General features: G+C 41.4%; 1 protein-coding gene across 1 annotated transcript in view; it reads right to left on the bottom strand.

The window, feature by feature from the left end:
* The window catches only part of IFT140 (intraflagellar transport 140), a 1,386,753-nt gene that overhangs the window by 37,292 nt on the left and 1,328,697 nt on the right, over positions 1 to 20,764 (bottom strand). Inside the window, exons 26-28 of the mRNA XM_078662938.1 lie at positions 13,169 to 13,375; positions 12,121 to 12,333; positions 11,865 to 12,031 (exon numbers count right to left, since the gene is read on the bottom strand). Coding sequence (XP_078519064.1) covers positions 11,865 to 12,031; positions 12,121 to 12,333; positions 13,169 to 13,375 — 587 coding nt within the window. The remainder of the gene's footprint in view (positions 1 to 11,864; positions 12,032 to 12,120; positions 12,334 to 13,168; positions 13,376 to 20,764) is intronic.

The raw sequence follows: 20,764 nt of genomic DNA, 5'->3' as shown, positions 1-20,764 counted from the left end.
TAATTGCGCCTATATGGGCACCGCGCACGTCACTCTGGAGAAGACAACGCCACATGGAGCCAAGCAACGCCACCTACCGGGGCGCTGGGGTACAGCTCACAAAAAAAGTCTGGATTCAGTCTTATACCTGGGAATAATTATAAGGTAAGGAATCTGCGGCTAGAAGTGCCTATCAGATTCTTACTTTACACCGTTTGACACATGGATCCACCTGCCCGCACCATCCCATGGGGCTAAGCAGCAGCTCTTTTATAAGTTTGTATAACGCCCAACTCTCTGTATCTTTGGGGATAGCGATAATGGTCTGAGGTCGCCACAACTCTCAATATATCAATTGGGTAAATAGTATGAATAAAACATTATCATATAATATATTTTTTCAAGTTCTGATTTCTGGATTGGCATATCTAGGAATTGGGTGATGTGTTTTGAATGGACTTATTTGGCACCACTTTTGCAGAACACAGTGTGCTCTTTAATAGTATCACAACGTGCAGGGTTCCACGTGTGTTCCATGAGTGGGGTGTGAACTGTATATCATGCACAATCTTTGTTATTTCTCTCCTGAAACAAGCGAACCCAGGATTCTCTGGACGACCAAAATCTGGCAGTATCAGTTCTGATGAAAGCTGGATGACTCTTCTACCAGCTATAACATGTTGACCTTCTGGATGTTTGGAGACAAAGATACTCCCTGGACATCACCTTTGTGTTTTTAACCTGTACAACCAAGAGTGACAATAGAAAAAAATGCAGTTGAAAATATGAGGCAACATCTTAAGACATTTTAACCTCTTTCTTTCCCTGGTCCCAATATCGTGATTCTCCACGACATCAGAGTGTTTCTTCCAAAAGGGGGTTGAGATCGCCCGGAATATCAAAATATACCAGGTGAGGATTCAATGAAGGAGCATGTCACTTAGAAATATGTGGGTGAGAGTCCCTCTGCAAAAAAACTGGAGTGTTTTTCTGTTTCTTGGCCCCTCGATTCTGGGAGTGCAAGAGGAATTATGAAGGCGGTCTCTTCTCTTTTGATTGAAGAATGAAGACTAATCCACATTTATGTAAATACCGCCAACGAGAATAAGGCACCTTCAGCTATTACAGAATGGGAAGCCTTCAAGGTGGTGCTGCGGGGGGGTTGTGCATGAAGGCCACCTTCGATGCCCACTCCATTCAGAGAGTAACAGAACAGAGACTTTACCCATAGAACTAGAACACACAGCTATCCTCAACCTGGAGCAGACCATAACTCTAGAGGCAGCTAGATGAACCATGGGCGACCTAATTGATCGTCTGAGGTGCGTAAACCGAGAAACCTATAGAATCAAATCCCACACAGAGGGCAAGAAAGCCGGATTTATCCTGGCATGGATAAAATGACCACCCAACCCACAGAAACATATCAAAGTGATCACAACCTGAAAAGACAACAAGATAAACACACAACACAAATTCAACCAAGCATTTCAGGCCCATTATGGCAGTGGGCACTAGAATACCCGCAATGCACATTTTAAATTTATAGAATTCAAAATTTTACATAGGGCTTAACTCACCCCTTCCAGGCTTCGCAAGTTTTATGCAACACGGACTAATGCAGTACTCACCAATCCCCAGCATATTTCACACTTATGTTATAGTATTGCACATGGCTCTGTCCCTACAGGGAGTTAGTATTGAATATACTGGTAGCTGTGACAGTCATCCTCCGGCTTAATTGCATGAAGGCCTGTCTGATAGGTATTTACTCCCCTCCCAAAAACGCAAAATTATCCCCCACATTCTTAGACTTTGCTCCCATACTGGCCAAACAAGCTGTCACCATGAGATGGAAAGCCCAAACGCCTCTACTATAGTAACTTAGAAACAAACAGTGCTCATGTGGGCAGAGGCTGAAAATACAGTCCTGCGCACAGAGGAAAACAGGAACTTCAGTAAAACTCCCATTGCTTCATATTGGGCCAACATGGTCCAGGAATTTGAAACACGTGGAAGAAACAAAGAACAAGAATCCCAAACTCGATCCAATGCCCCCAGGCCCCGGACACTGATTGAGGTAGCTAAAGCTAACAGCCCCACCCCCACAGAGGACCCAAAAACCCCAACCATTGCCCTAGAGCATGTGCCGACACCCCCACAAGTATAAAAGGATAACCCGCTCATGCAGAATTTAAGATTTTACACTGGCACCTAAAAAATCTAGGGCAAGCAATCCCCAACGCATTATACATACAATGATCAAAAGAGATGTATTATGATGGGCACTCCAGAGTAGGTGGGTGGGATAGGGGAGGGAAGATTGAGAATATCATACAAAATGATTGAATACGATAAACCAATGCATTGTACATAACATAAAACCCAATACAAATAATTTTTTTTTAAACTCTGTCATGCAAGAGCATGGTTGATTACGCTCCCTCCTCCCTCCTAATGGGATACTATGCATTTAGTGCAGGATGAATCCGTTTTTTTAAATGTCCACCGAAGATAACTTTTGTAGAGTTTGTATGTCTTTGCTGCTGTTGCTTTTCTAACAGTTTTTTTTCAATGAGGTGAATGAATATCCTGGTGTCTACTGAAATCATCTCAATTGTCTCTGTGAAGGCATTTTGTGATATGCTCATATCAACCAATCAGTAACAGCCCTGCTCTTTTTCTGAGGGGAAGATTATTATGGGGCATTGCATTTTGCTCTTCTTTCTGGAATTTCACGTATCACTGGGGAGATATAAATATATATAGATATATATATATATATATATATATATATCGACATCCAAAGGGATCCCCAAGCCAGTCGAGAGCGCTCTGCAGTGTGTGCTCTGCCCAGGGGTCGGATCCTGACCCTGAAGATTCTTGTCATACAAAAGAGGCGGCACAACCAGGATACTTTTTTAAGTCTGTTTATTAGACTTCACCCCACCAACGCGTTTCAGCCACAACTGGCCTTGCTCACGGTTGGTTAGTCCCTCTACAGTGTTGCTTTTTATATTCCCACAAATTGCCAATTATGAGGCATTGTGGGATATGTAGTTTCAAACGTGAAAATCAAACATTAAAACAAAAGAAAGACTTAGTGTGCTTTTATAATTGTTACAATCAAGTGACAAATCGTTCACTGTGGCTATGTTTGATTTATTATTGGGTTTGGTACCCATGATCTTTTTCTTAGTCTCAAGTATTGGGTGTAGTACCCATATAAATAAGAACATTAATCCAGATGAACATGCAGGTCCTCTCCGAAATTCATCCCTCTCGGATGCTTTGTTCTGAGTCTGACAATCATTTTTGATTCCATTTGGCGGAGTTTTCGAACTGTGTCCCCGCCTCTTTCTGATTTCTCCAACATTTTTATTCCGTAGAACTGCATCTGTCTCCAGTCACCATTTTGACATAGACTAAGGTGTTTAGCCGTGGCATATTGCATGTTAGAATTTCTCACCGCTCGGATGTGCTCCAATATTCGTTTTTTTAACATGCAGGTTGTGCATCCAACATATTTCATGCCGCATTTGCATTCCACAATATATATCAAATTTTTTGATGAACATGTGATTTGTTGGTCAATTCTCAGTGTTTTTCCATCAGGTTCCTGTATTTCTTTCATGCTCTTTCCGATTTTGCAGGCTTTACATGAATTACACGGTTTGAAACCTTTTCTTTGGTTTTGCAACCAATTTGATTTTTGTTTTTCTTGGAAAAAACTTTTGACCAACAGATCTTTCAAGGATGTGTTCTTTCTATAAGTTATCAGCGGCGCTTCTCCGAGGGTACTGCCTATATCGGGATCTCCTTGCAAGAGATGCCAATATTTTTTCATGATGCCTGCAATATGACCACTCTCTTTATTAAATGTGGTTACAAACCTTGGAGACTTGCCAGTTTCTGTTTTTTTGTTCTGCTCTATTAGTGTTTGAGTTCTGGTTTTTAAGTCAATCTTTCTTTTACATTTACTTAGCACCCTCTCTGTGTATCCTCTGGATTTGAACCTGTTTTTGCTTTCCTCAATTACTTTTTCTGCTTCCTCTGGTAACGAGCAATTTCTCTTTAAGCGTGTAAATTCGCCATATGGTATGCTTTCCAGAAGGGATTTGGGATGAAAACTAGTTCCATGCAACACACTATTAGTTGCTGTTTTCTTTCGAAATAGTGTGGTTTCAAGCTTGTCATTGGCCACGTATATTTTAGTGTCCAAAAAGTCTATTTCCTGCGCACTGGTATTACATGTGAATTGCAGACCCACATCGTTTTCATTAAGTTTTTTGAAGTAGCTTTGGAACTGTTTATTTGTGCCATTCCAAATGACAAAAAGGTCGTCTATGTACCGGACCCATAATATTATTCGGTCAAGATCTTGTTGGTTGTTTTGATTCCAGGCTACATGTTTCTCCCACCATCCCATGGTTATATTGGCATAATTCGGCGATAGAGAAATGCCCATGGCAGTCCCACAGATTTGCTTGTAAAGTTGTTTTTCAAAGAGAAATACATTATTTTTCAGGCACAGGTTAATCATGGTAATCAGCATTTTTGAATGTTCTAGGTATACAATATTGCGTTGTTTTAAGTAGTACTCACATGCTTGCATCCCGACTTCATGTCGGATCGAGGTGTAGAGCGACACCACGTCTATCGTCACAAGGAGATATTCTGGGCACCAATTTACATTCATCAAAGTTCTCAAGAAATCGCCAGTATCCTTGATGTATGAAGGTAGACTTTGGGCGATAGGGGCTAGGAATTTATCCACGTAGTTTGACATATTCTCATACAGTGAACCGCACGATGAGACAATCGGTCTCCCTGGAGGATTTTTCAAAGTTTTGTGAATTTTCGGAAGAAAATATATAACACCTTGCATATATTTTCTTCCGAAAATTCACAACTGGCGATTTCTTGAGAACTTTGATGAATGTAAATTGGTGCCCAGAATATCTCCTTGTGACGATAGACGTGGTGTCGCTCTACACCTCGATCCGACATGAAGTCGGGATGCAAGCATGTGAGTACTACTTAAAACAACGCAATATTGTATACCTAGAACATTCAAAAATGCTGATTACCATGATTAACCTGTGCCTGAAAAATAATGTATTTCTCTTTGAAAAACAACTTTACAAGCAAATCTGTGGGACTGCCATGGGCATTTCTCTATCGCCGAATTATGCCAATATAACCATGGGATGGTGGGAGAAACATGTAGCCTGGAATCAAAACAACCAACAAGATCTTGACCGAATAATATTATGGGTCCGGTACATAGACGACCTTTTTGTCATTTGGAATGGCACAAATAAACAGTTCCAAAGCTACTTCAAAAAACTTAATGAAAACGATGTGGGTCTGCAATTCACATGTAATACCAGTGCGCAGGAAATAGACTTTTTGGACACTAAAATATACGTGGCCAATGACAAGCTTGAAACCACACTATTTCGAAAGAAAACAGCAACTAATAGTGTGTTGCATGGAACTAGTTTTCATCCCAAATCCCTTCTGGAAAGCATACCATATGGCGAATTTACACGCTTAAAGAGAAATTGCTCGTTACCAGAGGAAGCAGAAAAAGTAATTGAGGAAAGCAAAAACAGGTTCAAATCCAGAGGATACACAGAGAGGGTGCTAAGTAAATGTAAAAGAAAGATTGACTTAAAAACCAGAACTCAAACACTAATAGAGCAGAACAAAAAAACAGAAACTGGCAAGTCTCCAAGGTTTGTAACCACATTTAATAAAGAGAGTGGTCATATTGCAGGCATCATGAAAAAATATTGGCATCTCTTGCAAGGAGATCCCGATATAGGCAGTACCCTCGGAGAAGCGCCGCTGATAACTTATAGAAAGAACACATCCTTGAAAGATCTGTTGGTCAAAAGTTTTTTCCAAGAAAAACAAAAATCAAATTGGTTGCAAAACCAAAGAAAAGGTTTCAAACCGTGTAATTCATGTAAAGCCTGCAAAATCGGAAAGAGCATGAAAGAAATACAGGAACCTGATGGAAAAACACTGAGAATTGACCAACAAATCACATGTTCATCAAAAAATTTGATATATATTGTGGAATGCAAATGCGGCATGAAATATGTTGGATGCACAACCTGCATGTTAAAAAAACGAATATTGGAGCACATCCGAGCGGTGAGAAATTCTAACATGCAATATGCCACGGCTAAACACCTTAGTCTATGTCAAAATGGTGACTGGAGACAGATGCAGTTCTACGGAATAAAAATGTTGGAGAAATCAGAAAGAGGCGGGGACACAGTTCGAAAACTCCGCCAAATGGAATCAAAAATGATTGTCAGACTCAGAACAAAGCATCCGAGAGGGATGAATTTCGGAGAGGACCTGCATGTTCATCTGGATTAATGTTCTTATTTATATGGGTACTACACCCAATACTTGAGACTAAGAAAAAGATCATGGGTACCAAACCCAATAATAAATCAAACATAGCCACAGTGAACGATTTGTCACTTGATTGTAACAATTATAAAAGCACACTAAGTCTTTCTTTTGTTTTAATGTTTGATTTTCACGTTTGAAACTACATATCCCACAATGCCTCATAATTGGCAATTTGTGGGAATATAAAAAGCAACACTGTAGAGGGACTAACCAACCGTGAGCAAGGCCAGTTGTGGCTGAAACGCGTTGGTGGGGTGAAGTCTAATAAACAGACTTAAAAAAGTATCCTGGTTGTGCCGCCTCTTTTGTATGACATATATATATATATATATACAAATATATTACCTCCTCTTCAGTAGGCGTAAAGATGAAGATGTAGGGGATGTGGTCATAATAAGCTCTCAGAGTGTATGGCCAGAGGAACAATAGGCGTTGCTGACTGCTTTGATTGAATGGTTTTGAAAAAAACTGAATTTTATACAGTCAAATTACAGACGTCATTGTTTAGTATCCTTGCCACCATACTAGAAGCCTCCTAAATGCTCTAATCATATCCATTGGTAAAATCCTAACCAGAATTGAACCTGGTGAACTGTGAGAGCGATTTTTCAGATTCTAGTTTGAGGTAAGTGGAAAGGGCAAGTAAAATCTTTCATGCACATCCCACTAAAGGGATCTCATCTTATCGGGGTGGGTGGGATGTGCTTCACCTCTTGGCCCCAAAGCGGTACAAAAGGGGGTGGTGATGGACGGGGCATTTGAATCAATCAAACACTCACACCCAGTCAAAAGATCTGGGTTTAATCCATCACCGTTCTTTAGCCCACTCTGCCACCCCAGTTCAGACATGGCTATATGCAAATCAGTCTGACCCTGTGCCTCATGGGAACAGTCCAGCCCGAACTACCAAGCCATGCATTCCCTGGACCGGAAACAAGCTTCCGAGGACCGGTTTCTGGCATTCCAGCCGTCTTCAGCCCGGCTTGCTTGAATCCAGTGGCAAAGTGAGCAAGGGACTCACGTCTGAGCATACCCTGCCACACTTATGGCGGCCAAAAGCGGTACAAAAGGGGGTGGTGATGGACGGGGCATTTGAATCAATCAAACACTCACACCCAGTCAAAAGATCTGGGTTTAATCCATCACCGTTCTTTAGCCCACTCTGCCACCCCAGTTCAGACATGGCTATATGCAAATCAGTCTGACCCTGTGCCTCATGGGAACAGTCCAGCCCGAACTACCAAGCCATGCATTCCCTGGACCGGAAACAAGCTTCCGAGGACCGGTTTCTGGCATTCCAGCCGTCTTCAGCCCGGCTTGCTTGAATCCAGTGGCAAAGTGAGCAAGGGACTCACGTCTGAGCATACCCTGCCACACTTATGGCGGCCAAAAGCGGTACAAAAGGGGGTGGTGATGGACGGGGCATTTGAATCAATCAAACACTCACACCCAGTCAAAAGATCTGGGTTTAATCCATCACCGTTCTTTAGCCCACTCTGCCACCCCAGTTCAGACATGGCTATATGCAAATCAGTCTGACCCTGTGCCTCATGGGAACAGTCCAGCCCGAACTACCAAGCCATGCATTCCCTGGACCGGAAACAAGCTTCCGAGGACCGGAGGGTGGCTGAGTGAACTAAAGAATGGTGATGGATTAAACCCAGATCAGTTGACTGGGGGGTGAGTGTTTGATTTGTTCAAACGCTCCGTCCATCATCCCCTTTTGTATCGCTTTGTTCTCCCTAAGTGTGGCAGGGTATGCTCAGACGTGAGTCCCTTGTTCACTTGGCCACTGGATTCAAGATAGCTCTCTCTCACCTCTTGGCCCCAGCACCTCATCCTCTCTTATATAGATCATTCATCTCAGTGAATTAATCTTGGTCTCTTATTGTTTTTTTTTTTAATGATGAATGGAGGATTCATGTGTCATAGGCCTGTCTTGTGCTACAAGAAGCTACTGAACTGCTGGCTATAATGCAGGAGTGCCAGGAGTATTAGCGTTTGTACGTAAGGCCTCTAATATACGAGCTGTCATATTAGGTGAAAGACGGCTGTCTGTCGAGGCTTGGATTACCACGGTCTCCTCACGCAAATGCTCGGGTGTATCCAGAGAAGTTGAGATGTGCTTGATCCTTCATCACAACTTGTGGCTTAACGTCTTGGAGCAGGTTGAAGCAACTAATGTCGAAATTCGGACTGGAGGTAAAGTCCTCAGCATTGAAGGGGATGTCTAAATCGAATTACAACTTGAAGTTGAACCTGTGTGCTCCGAAGTCCTCAATGCTGAGTTCTTTAAGATCGTGACTGCAAGAGAAGCAGTAACGCTGATCATAAGAGATTAGACCCTTGTGGGTGAACCACTGGGTTCTTTCATGGGTGGCAGATTACCGAGGCCACCCCATCCACTGTCGAAAGAGACCAGAAAGAGAGTGGGGGTCTGCACTTTCCAATCTTTCCACAACAGTGTTCACAGTTAGTTACGCTCTACTTTAGTATAGCGAATCTCACATCCTTTAGCAATGTTAGATTTAGAAAGCAGAACGGATGTTCAGTAAGGAAAAATAAGCAAAAAACAGATTTCAGTCCAAAAAACCATTAGAAAGTTAGCAGTAATCAGTGAAACGTAAAATTAACTGCCTCACAGACCCTATTGAGCATGACGGAACAGTTGCAGCTTCTAAGACCTACATTCCCTGATTTATTTTTCATGCCTAGAGCTGTGACATGTTGTCGATTTCACTGTAATAAACCTTATTCGACTGATTTGCCTTAACTAAAACATACAATAATAATAAAGACAATTTTGCCTTCTGTTGGCGTTTTTGCTGTTAAATATTAAATCAGAATAGGAACTGTACATTCTTAGAAAAATGTGGTTCAGGTTCCTGCACTGGACAGAAGCAGGTCACTGATTATGAATATCGAAGATTATTCCAATCTTCAAATTCCTACACAGTGAAGCGAAAAATAAAGTACCCCCTCTTTAAAACCTCTCATGTTACCTAATAAGACATATGTGACCTTCTTCTAAATCTTACAAAGTCACAATAAAGGATACATATAAACACTTGTGTAAAAACAACATATACAAAATGAACTTCGTCATGATTGTATTACAATAAAAAAATCAGCCAACATTCAAAATCTTTGGACGAAAAAGTAAGCATGCTCCTACTGCTTCTATATCAGCTAAGAAGGTAATTCGACCCAGGTACTACTAAACAAGCTCACTCAATTACTTGATTAGGAAGAGCTACCATCTATATATAAACCAGAAACTTTCAGTTTCGACTGGGACATTTATGTCTCTGATTACACATCATGCCTATGTTAAAGTATGTTTATGAAAGAAAGAATAGCTGTTGCTGCTCAACGCTTGAAGGATTAAATAGCCATATCAAAAAAATTTAAGTTCATTATTCCAGAGTGAGAAAGATAATTTAAAAGGAGAAAGTCAAAGATGGTTGCCAATCTACCCAGGAGTAAGTTACTCAGAGAAGATAGTATGATGCGCACCAGAGATCGCAAAGATCCCAAAGCAAGACAGAGATCTAAAAGTCTAAATATACAATAAATGCTAGAGTTCATGATTATTTAGCTTTTGTGGAAGGGTAGCAAGAAAAAAAAACTTTGTTCCACAATGAACACAGCTACACAGCTTCCAAAATAGCACCTGAATGAACCCCAAGATTTTGGGTACGATTTCATCTGGGACAATGAGACGAAAGTGGACAAGTGAGGCTATACTATACAACATTTGGAGAGAATCAAGTACTGTGTACACAAGGACCTCAAACCAACCAAAAGGCAAGCTGGTGAATGGGTGATGATTTCATCTGTCTTGAAGCCATAGTATCTGGACACCTCACTATCATTGAGAATGTATTTCCTTCTATACCAGTACATTCTAGAGGTAAGTGTGAGACCACCTGTCTAACAACTCAGACGTAGCCAAAATAGATCATGCAACAGGACAGTGAACTAAAACACCCCAGTAAAACTATAACTAAATGGCTGAAAAAGTAGCAGATCAGTATTTTGCAAACGGCCAAGTAAGGGTCAAGAACTCAACGCCATTGGGAAGTTATTGCAGGGCCTAAAGAGAGGGGTGGACAAATGATTGCCCTCAAACATCACCAAACGTAAGCAGTCTTTTAAAAAATGGTCAAGAATTCTTCACAGGTGGCGTTCGAGACAGATAAACTCTCATAGGAAGCTTATAATGCTAATTTGTTGCTGTTAAATTGGTTTTCACGTCACTTGTGTTTGTTTTTTCAGGCAAGGCTAATGAATACTGGCTGTTTTTTGTTCATGCTAAAAAGGATGACAAAGTAAAAGCCTATCTTATTAGTAGTATACATCTGGCATGTTAAACTATACTGTTGTAAACATTGAGATCATAATCTAGAAGCTGCCCTATGTAAAAATGTGAGAATCAGAAGCAGGCTGTTAAGTGTCAGAAGAAGCCTTCTGTGGAACCATGTCAGTACAGTATCAGCATATAACTTACATTTAAATGAAGAAAAAGAGGCAAAATTGTATAAGTTTGAGAAAGTTTTGCCAAAAGATACTCCATTCTTTTGGTAGTCTTTTTTTATTTTCAAAAAAGGGTCAGATGCCGCTCCGTAGTAGCAAATAGATAAATAATTTTGAATCACAGTGAACTCTAGATGTAGCACCACAATCCCAGAGCTTATACTGAAACACAACTATGAAGACAAAGTTGAAATTGAATACATATAAAAAAATAATAACTAAAGTGTAATCTAGTGAGTGATATTATAAAATACACAGTCAGTACATACAAATGCAGTCAGTTGATTTAAATCTCGTTTAGCTTTCTTACTCTCAATCTGAATATCAATCTCAGAATAAGATTAAGAATATCCACGTCGTTTGCCCCATTATGATATGATAAACTTCTTCCGAAGATGTCCAATTAAAATAATTCTGTTTCCCATAGTAATTTCAATAGGTCTTTTATTTTAGCAGCAAATTGGTTGTAATTCGCATTTATTGTAAACTATATGGTTCTTAGGTGATTTATTCAAGATACATTAGTATATCACATATAATATTGAGGCCTCCTGGTGCCATGCTCCTTTCTTGCAATGAAATGCTATTTCCTTCCTTTTAATCAGGTTTTCAGATCAGGAAATATACAACATGATAGCCTGGGGATATAATTGTGTGCTCTATTTACTGGGTGCAAGAGAATACCAATAAAACTGGTTTAATGACAAAAAAGATTACTTGGAGAAGGGAGCAGGCAAATCTGAGAATCTATATATGTAAGGATCAAAGATATGAAATTTAAGTTGGCCTAAAACGATTCAGTGCATGAAGGACCCCTAGGGGTCTTTTACTGTTCCAAAGTGGTGTTCTGGAAAAGAGGACTCACTTTGTCAAAATCCACCTAGTGTCACAGTTCGTTTTCATGACTCTCTTACCTCCGGGCCTGGATAAACCTTTTTACCAAGGTCATCTTGCTCTGAAGATCAGCAAGCTTGATCTCCTGCTCTTGAGGGTTCCTCATCTTAGCCTTAGAAAGGCACTTATATGCTTCAGTCAATGCACCCAAAGCTTTTTCATAATTCTGATACTCGTCGATCTCAACCTACAAGCAACAGACACAACAAAGGTTCTAAGTCTTCTTTAAATGAGTCATTATATATTTTGACTAGGGCTGCATTGAATGTCACTTACCTGGGCACATGCATCATAAAAGCCAGCTAAGAGGTCAAGCGCTCTTCCTTTGGTGTAGAAGCTGATTATATTTTTCATGATCTCAGGCTCCTTGCGCCAGTCCAGTGACTGTAGGTAATTTGCAGCCATAATATAGATCTCTTTCTGCCGTGACACAGTAGCAAAGAACACAATCTTCTCAGTATCACCAGACTTTAACAGGGATCTCATTGCCTGTGAACAAAGTAGGTATATTAGTCACCTATGTGGCCCAGGAACAAGAAGCAGCGTACATTGACATACATCTGAGCAGACGGAGAGAAGACATCATGTTTGTAAGAAATAGAACAACGGTTGGCATAAAAGTAAAATCATAAAATTAAAGAGAAAGAGCTCCATCTAGAAATTGATAATGAATACTTTAACTTTTAGCATAAACTGTAACAGTACAATCCCGGTCTAGTTCCTTATACTATCTTATTTTTTTCTCTCAGTCTGATAACTGTTTGCTGTTCTAGAGTGATATTTGTATAACTGTTTGCTGTTCTAGAGTGATATTTGTATCCAGTAGTGTAGATCATGTTTTTTCCCATATTTGCTCCTCTGTGGAAACAATCTATAGGTGTGACTGTTATTGGTACTGTCCATATGCACTACAGAATTATTTATCACCGCTTTGTTAAATAATGATTTTTGTTCAACATTTAACTCAATTTAACTACATTATTTTTTAAATAAAATGTTAAGATCATTTTTTTTATAAAACCATGAAAAGAATGTTGAGAGATGAAAAAGAGAGAAAGACAATCAATTACCAAAAAAGGATAAAGGGTAAGTAGAATTGAAAAATATATATCAGGAATGTCCAATAAATCAAGGAGAGGTGGATACAAGCCAGATTTTCTAGATAGCCACAAAAGATAATTTACATATAAAAAGCATAAACAGACCTAATATATACTTCATTGGCTATCATTAAAATCTGGCAAACATCTGGATATTCCACACCTATTTAGGATATTCCTGACTTAGGCACTATAGAAAAGACTCTCCAAACACCCTCAATCACCTTTAGCTTATTTCCTGCTTGAGTGTATTTCTTGGTAGCCAAATGATAGTTGCCTTGTCGCATACAACAGTCAGCAATCCGCTCCAGCAGTTCTCGTCTGGAGTCTTCAGAAAGCTCTTTGGAGTCCTTAGAGACTGTCATTTTTTCAGCCATCTCCTCAGTGATGATCAGATTCTGCTCCAGACACAGCTGCAGAGCCTCAGAATACTAAAAGGGACAGAATGAAAAAAAGATTTGAGATCAAAGGCCCAAACTCAGAGACACGAGAAATACATTACAGTAGACTGCAAGTAGGAATCACCAAATTTTGGTGAGCTACTTTTGCTTCTACACTCATGCTGCATCAGCCAGCCTCCAGGTGTAGTCACGCAGGAGTAACAATTTTGCACTTACTGCACCAAAAGACCTGGACCTTTAAATAAAATGAAATAAATAAATCAAAGGAATGTTTTAAATTTACATTTTGATATTGAGGCGTGCAGTGACAATTTTCAGAATTTTGACAGTGTACCAGAATTTCTACCGACTTTGCACCAGTAATTTAAAAAGAGAATGGACTAAGAGCACAAAAATGACCATATGTTTCCGCATGTCCTTTTTGCAGATTATTTAACTTCAAAGTAGCCCAGCCAACAGACTGAATCCTAGAAAATAATTTCACAGTGAATGCTGAAACTGCATTTGTTCTTGCCTGATGCAAAAGTATTCTAGTGCTGAAACAGCGAAACCTGTGATAATTTTAGCCTGATTCATGAAGCTAAATTGCACTCGCAAAGGGCAAGATTCTCAGAATCTTGCCTTTTGCGAGTGCAATTTTTGCATTTGGGATTCATCACCCCAAATGCAAAATTCGCTATTAAAGAATTCGCACATTTGCGAAGATTTACACTTAAGGAATCTCTATTTGAGATTCCTTAAATGCAATTCATGAATCATTTTAAAATTGCGAAATTGCAATTTTGGGCCGCTATTTACCGAGAGGTCAGACCTCGTGGTAAATAGCAAAAACTTAGAAAAATGCATTTAAATGCATTTTTCTAAGTTGCATGTTACACAAACACATGTCCTTTGGACATGTGTGTGCGCAACACCAATGTAGATTACATTTCAGGGGTGCTACAGGGTGTCCTTTGGACACCCCTGCACCCTTGAAATCGCATCCTTATTTGCGATTAGCTAATTGCTAATCGCAAATAAGGAATAACTCCCCATGCATTCCTATGGGCCTACAGGCCCATAGGAATGCATGGGGAGTTATTTCTTATTTGCGATTAGCAATTTGCTAATCGCAAATAAGGAACATGTAGGAATCGCGATAATTTTTGCTATTCCTACATGAATCCCGTTTTGCAAGTCCTTAATAGCGATTCCTTATGAATCGCTATTAGGGGCTCACAAAACGGGAGATTGATGAATCAGGCTGTTAGTTCCCAGATATTGTGAATGTCTGGGACCCAGTTGGCGCTGCATCAATCATTACATTTTTGGGCGTTCCCTTGGACGAAGAGCTAACATTTTTCAGATGAGGTCAATGCTGTTTTCTTCATTTGATTTTTATGCACTGAAAGAATTAAGAAAAGCCCTTTGTTCTATAGACGGAGACTAATTCTAGGTTTATAGCTGTCTGTGTTCTGTTAGGTGTTGATAGCTGCAACAGCCACCCTCTAGACATAACACCATCTTCTCTACTCAAACTACAGAGGATCCATAACTTTGTGGTGCACTTGGTGGGCGTTTTAAAAAAAAGGAACATGTTTCTACTGCTTGCAGGAACCTACACTGGATACTGGCGAGATAAAGGAGAAGCTTTGTGATTGTATGCCCTATGTATAAAGACATGTGCTCAATAAGTACTGCCTAAAAAGGCTTCTCTCACCAAAGGACTGCCATAAGGCCCTTTTAAAAGATGAAACATGAACGGTAAGGCACCAAAAGCCTCACATATACCAAAAAGCTGCACTGTTGCTTTAAAACAGCCAGGGGGCTCCAGAGCAGCAGAATAAATGCAGCATAGTGGAAGTTGGTTGATTAGTCTACTGAGGTGGTGTACTGAATGTCACATGAACTAAAAAAACTAACACCCCCATTCCCATAACTGTAATGGAGAGAAACAAGGGTATGTAACAATTTAACTCCGGTCTGATTCACTTCAGTTTACAAATTCAGAAACCATTCTGAAAGCCAGGATGGAAGTTATGACTTCTAACACTTGCAAAAAGTAACAATGTTCTGCCCCAACAATGGGTGTATTTAGTAATGTCTGGAAATTAAGAGAGATAGCCCAATCAGCAACTGGGAGTTCAGTTGTAGCCAAGCCTTTGAAGACAAGTGGCTATATTAACACAACCTTGTAGAAGTGTTAGCATGTTTGCTAATTAGCCAACAGGCAAGATTACATTCACAAGAAGTTGACAGGCAACAAATACATCAGCCAACAAATAACAGGCATCTCAAAATAAGGAATAACCATAGGAAGGGCAGAAAACATGATGCAACCCTGAATTAATCTAAGTAATGCAATATTCAACTTACATACACCTATGTTTTAGAGCCACCACTGAACAACGTAAAATGCACCCGGAAAGAAAATTCACAGGCCTACTGACACAGATCAGATTGATGTCTTGAGTTTGAGAACTCTAAGCCATCCCTGTCGCCTCAACACCATTGCCCCCGCCATTTGCCTAAAGGCAGTAGCAAAATGTCAAGCGCCACATCAATACTCTCCGAAGAGGCTCTGTCTCCTTCTAATAGAATGTCGTTTGCCTCCTTCTTATCCTCTGGAGGATACTCCAGCAAGAGGCAATTGTGGGACCACATTTGCCAGTCATATCTCCCGAGGATAGCCATGGCGTTGGAGCCCCTGATGGCGGTAGCTGCCAGCGTGGAGAATCTTTTGCCAACGTTATCCGTTGGGTCTTCCAGGTGCCTGTGGTCACTGTACCAACAGGCACCTGGAGGACCCAACCCGTAGTGACTGCACGCGTATACAATCTGCTCACTGAAGCAGACTTACCAGTTTAATGTACAAGGCTACACCCCTTGCACCAGTGATACCATTATCACCAGGAGAAGCCCTGTTCAAAGACAGCGGCATCGCCCGCTTTGCACGACAAGCTGCCAGCCCTCACCTCCCTTCCAGCCTCACACTGAGCACCCGGCTGGGTCCAGTGTGAGTATTCTTCTTTCTTTATTCATACACCGGTGTTCTTCACTTCACACACGTGGCTGTGCATATTGTTCCACACGCTCAGATGTCCCTACATTATTAGGTCCTGAAGAGACCCCACATCCGCAGAAGGGTCGAAACGCCGTCGACTAGAGAGAGAAATTAATCATCACACCAACATTGTTTATTAATACAGTGGTTGGATAAATAATCATTCATTGATCATTTCTCAGATGAAGGAAACCAAACTGTATATAGCACTGTTGTCACAAATTTACTTCCTTTTATGTTTTTGGTTCCAATACACACTGGGGACATAAAGCACTATTTTTTTATTGTATATATGTGAAAAAGAATTTGATTTACTGTTATAAAAAACTGCATATATTCAATCAAACAGTATTCGGTCTCCTCTCTGTCTGACATCCACATGATCCACTTTTCGAATGCCATTGTGCAGAGTATATATATTATTTACTTTATTTAATTGTTTGCCACTTGAACCACTGTTTCTTGACATACAGTTATTACGCTGAGTCAGTTTGAGTAGGGTTCCCTTGTACTTCTTAGCTGCATAATAATGGAGTCAGGACGGAGATGGTCAATGAGGCAAAAAGGAGAATCTTCAGGTGCCCTGTATTTTTTATCTAATTTCGGGATAACCGCAGGAACGGAGGATCGCGTCTTCATTAATTTCAGGCCTTCCTGCCACAAGTAATCCACTATGGGGATGGCTCGGGAGGAGCGCTGTGTAGTAGCCTTAAAATCATATAAAAATACTCCGTCTGCTTGACATACATAGGTAGATCAAAACGCTTTGATGCCCTCTCTGAGATCATGAAAACTGCTGATATACGCAAGTGGGGAATCAGTCATCCGCAGAGTAAGAGAAGGTGGTGTGTGCCATTCATCCTGAACATCTGGGTCCAAATGCAGCTCTCCCTCTTCCAGCTGCTGGTCACCACAGTCATGTGCCTGGGCAGGAATTTCCAAAGGTGGTAGATTTTTGTGCTTTAGTGGTATAGGCGCGACCTACAGATCTGGATTGGTGATAGGAATGGTGATAGGTACTTCCTGTGTAGGAGGTGGCTGTTGACTACCGTGAGCCTCGGGAAAAATCTTGTAATAATCACTGAGCATCAAACACAGGTCAGTGACCAACAAAATTGGGATGCTGATGGAAGGCTCCCAGTGACGCTCCTTCTACTGTTCCTCATATGGATAATGTTCTTGAAATGTGTCCACGCGCTGAACGCTGGGATTTCCTGTTTCAGAGAAGGAATAATGGCCCTCTAGATATGTAGAAGAATCATCTACTGCTTACTCATCTTCAGATTCCTGCCACTTGACTTTGAGCTGCAAGGGGCAATATGCATGACCATAAGGACCCTCCAACTCCGATTCCTGGAAGTCCAAGAGATGAGTAGGGGGCAATGGAGAGATCTTAGAGAAGTTCTGTAAAAGAGATGGGATCACCTTTGGAATAGCCATGTCTTTTTCCTTTCCTTCGTCAACAGGTTTGGAGACGCTACAGTGGACGGTAGTACTGACTGAGTCGTCAGAGTGGAAATGCTTGTCGACGGAGCGGCCCAAGCAGGACCGTTGACGATGCAGCTCCCGCCTATGGCGTAACAGCTGCCGCCGACGATGACACCACCACTTCCATCTTCGATGACGCTACAGCCGTCGTCTTCCTAGCTGTCATCATCATAGAAGTTGCCGACGAGACCGTCAATGGCGTGCCTGATTCGGTGGGGATCGTAGACTGAGAGAGTCTCTTCGACTATGTCATCGACGGGCGGATTTCGCCTCGAGAAGCCTCTTTGAAAGGCGTATTTGGCGTAGATGGAGGTGCAGAGCCAGCTCTTTGCTGTACGTGAGAGGTGCCAGGCTGCCCTTTCTTAACCCTCTTCTCTTCAAGACATTTCCTTACTTTGGGATTGGTTATTTTTTTCCCTAAGAAATCCTAAAAAAAAAAACAATCATCCTTACCTTTTCTTGGAGGAGGAATATGCCTTCTCCTTACTCTCAGAGTCTGATTCCTTAGCAGACTTTCTCTTTTGTAGCTAGAGAAGCAGCCTTCCCTCACGGTCTTTGAGGGTTTTTGAAGAGAAAGTACAACAGTACTTACAGTCTCTGGGTTAATGGTCCAAATACAGACAATACAGGCATTCCTTATGATGTCCTCCAGAGTAAAGCCTGGACTTTCCACAAGTCTTGCAGGGCTTGAACCACCCTTTTTTAGACTCAGACATTTTGAAGAAAACAACAAAGGTACATTCACTGGTCCCAAACTGTACTTCAGATGAAGAGACGGACGTAGAAAATTAACTGCAAGCTGGAAGTTCAAAAGGGTGAAGTAGTTCTGAAGTTGAGGAAGCTGCTTTTAGAAACATCCATCAGAAGAACAAGGGGATTTTGAGTTTGAAGGAGAGGATATTCCATCACAACAGCAACTTAGAGGTGGGCAGACTGACCGTATGTCGACAATTTAGCTTTCTCCAGTTCTGATGCCAACATACATCTTCGATGGCCTGATACAGTACATGCTGTCAGAAGTAATCTGACCGTCCACCAAATTTAGAGTGGGTTGTTGGATGGCTCTAATTTTGGGCTGTCCGTCACCATGAGATAAAACCTGGAAGTGGGGGCAGTAAAAATAGACAAAAATAAACCTCACCCCATTTTGTGGGGGTCGTTAGTTTAACTTTTTTTTAAAAACAAACTCCCTGTTTAGGGGTTTATTTTTGAAAAATAGTAAATCTCTGTACTAATGTGACGGCCCGACATGTTTGATGGAGCCATACGTCAACATTTTACACCTTTGATAGGAACATCGTAATGTTAAGAGATGACTGTGGGGCAACTATAAGTTTGGGGGACCGGATGTCAATCAGGGTGATTATTTTAATGTATTTTTTTCTGTGGCCCTGACAGGCATTAGTGCATCCTCCAAAGTCTATATCAGGTCCTAAGTTACTTATCTTAACCCAACTTAGGAATCAGATTGTGTGTTTTATGCTCTGAATATGAGTGCAAGTGTGGAAAAGTAAATTTTGCCATGTTATATGTGCCTACGTGTTCCCCATCCTATGTTATATGTGCATGATCGATATGCATATGTATCCCCCTATGATCGATTAAAGACGCAATTATAGTTGTGTCCAACGCTAGTATGCCAGTTTCCAGTTCTCGTGAAAGCAACGAGTATTAGGCCTATGTTGCCACGTTTCACAGTGTGCACGTTAATTCATTGAATTGTCTCCGTTTCTAGGCCTCAAAAGGGCCCGGACATCAGATTCAAGTTCCAGTCTCCTGAACCCTCTCCGAGGAGCGATGCAGCCCCCACCTGCATCCCTGACCCTTCACTTACTCCCTTTCGCGCAGCGCGGTGCCCGGCCTGGCTCTGCCTGCCTGTCTGCCAAGAATATGTTATGTTTCTAGTTATCAGTTCAGCCCTCCTTCGTTGCATTCCTAAGCTACTGAACCGCATCAACAGCTTCAGCTATGGTCTAGTCTTTCTGTCTCCATGTAAGAGAAATACTGTATTAATATTCATAGAATAATTCCTAGTTCACGCAATACATGTAGAATAGATGAATGCACCAGTCTTAGTGTCAAGTAGCCTTTGCCCTGATAACTTTTGGATTCTATCAACATGTACTCTAAACACCAGATACCAGATATGCTATAGGTACATGTCGTCCTGACACCGCAGACTTTTAGTCTCCTCTTCTAGCACAGAAGTCATAGCCCCCAGTTCTCCCTGGTAACACGTCATTGCCCGTTTGCGCGCACCACTAGGTTAAAGGTCCCAGCTGCTCTCAGGTAGCCCCCTCCATGTTTCCGCCCCATTTATGACACTTTTGTGACGTTTCTCATCACATGTCTCAGTGCACGCCCTGTGCACGCCTTCTTCTTCCACCCATGTGTTCTTATCTTACGTTTGTCACAAGTTACGCCTACTGTATGTAATGTATTTGAAATGTCTTACTATATATATGCTGCACTGTCGATGAAGCGCTGCAGCTGCCTTCCTTCCTTCCTATTTTATTTCAGGCTGTCCCGTTCCAGTCCCTTCCCTTTTGCCTGAATAAATCCTTCTGACTCGGACACATCGGATCCTGCCTCTTATTTATTGAGCTATCTGTTATTGTTAATGTAATTCAAAAATAGTCCCGGTATTATTTATTTATATACCACATAATGGCGCCCGAATAGGGACGAGCCCCTTCCTCACGCGCTGGCGATGCCACGCAGGCCCCCTGACCCTCTGCAGCCGTGACGGAACTCTACTGCGCACCGGCAGATATTTCTGCTTCAAGTCTCCCTCCGGCCCACGGAGGAGACGGAGACTGCGGTCCGACATCCAGACGAAGCGGTGTGGAATGCGGTTCGTCCCGACCAGAGCCCAAGCCGAGAGAGCA

This window comes from Lissotriton helveticus, chromosome 10 (assembly GCF_964261635.1).
Source record: "Lissotriton helveticus chromosome 10, aLisHel1.1, whole genome shotgun sequence".
Lineage (NCBI taxonomy): Eukaryota > Metazoa > Chordata > Amphibia > Caudata > Salamandridae > Lissotriton > Lissotriton helveticus.
The sequence above is the reverse complement of the archived record's forward strand: the minus strand, read 5'-3'. Positions and strand labels throughout refer to the sequence as shown.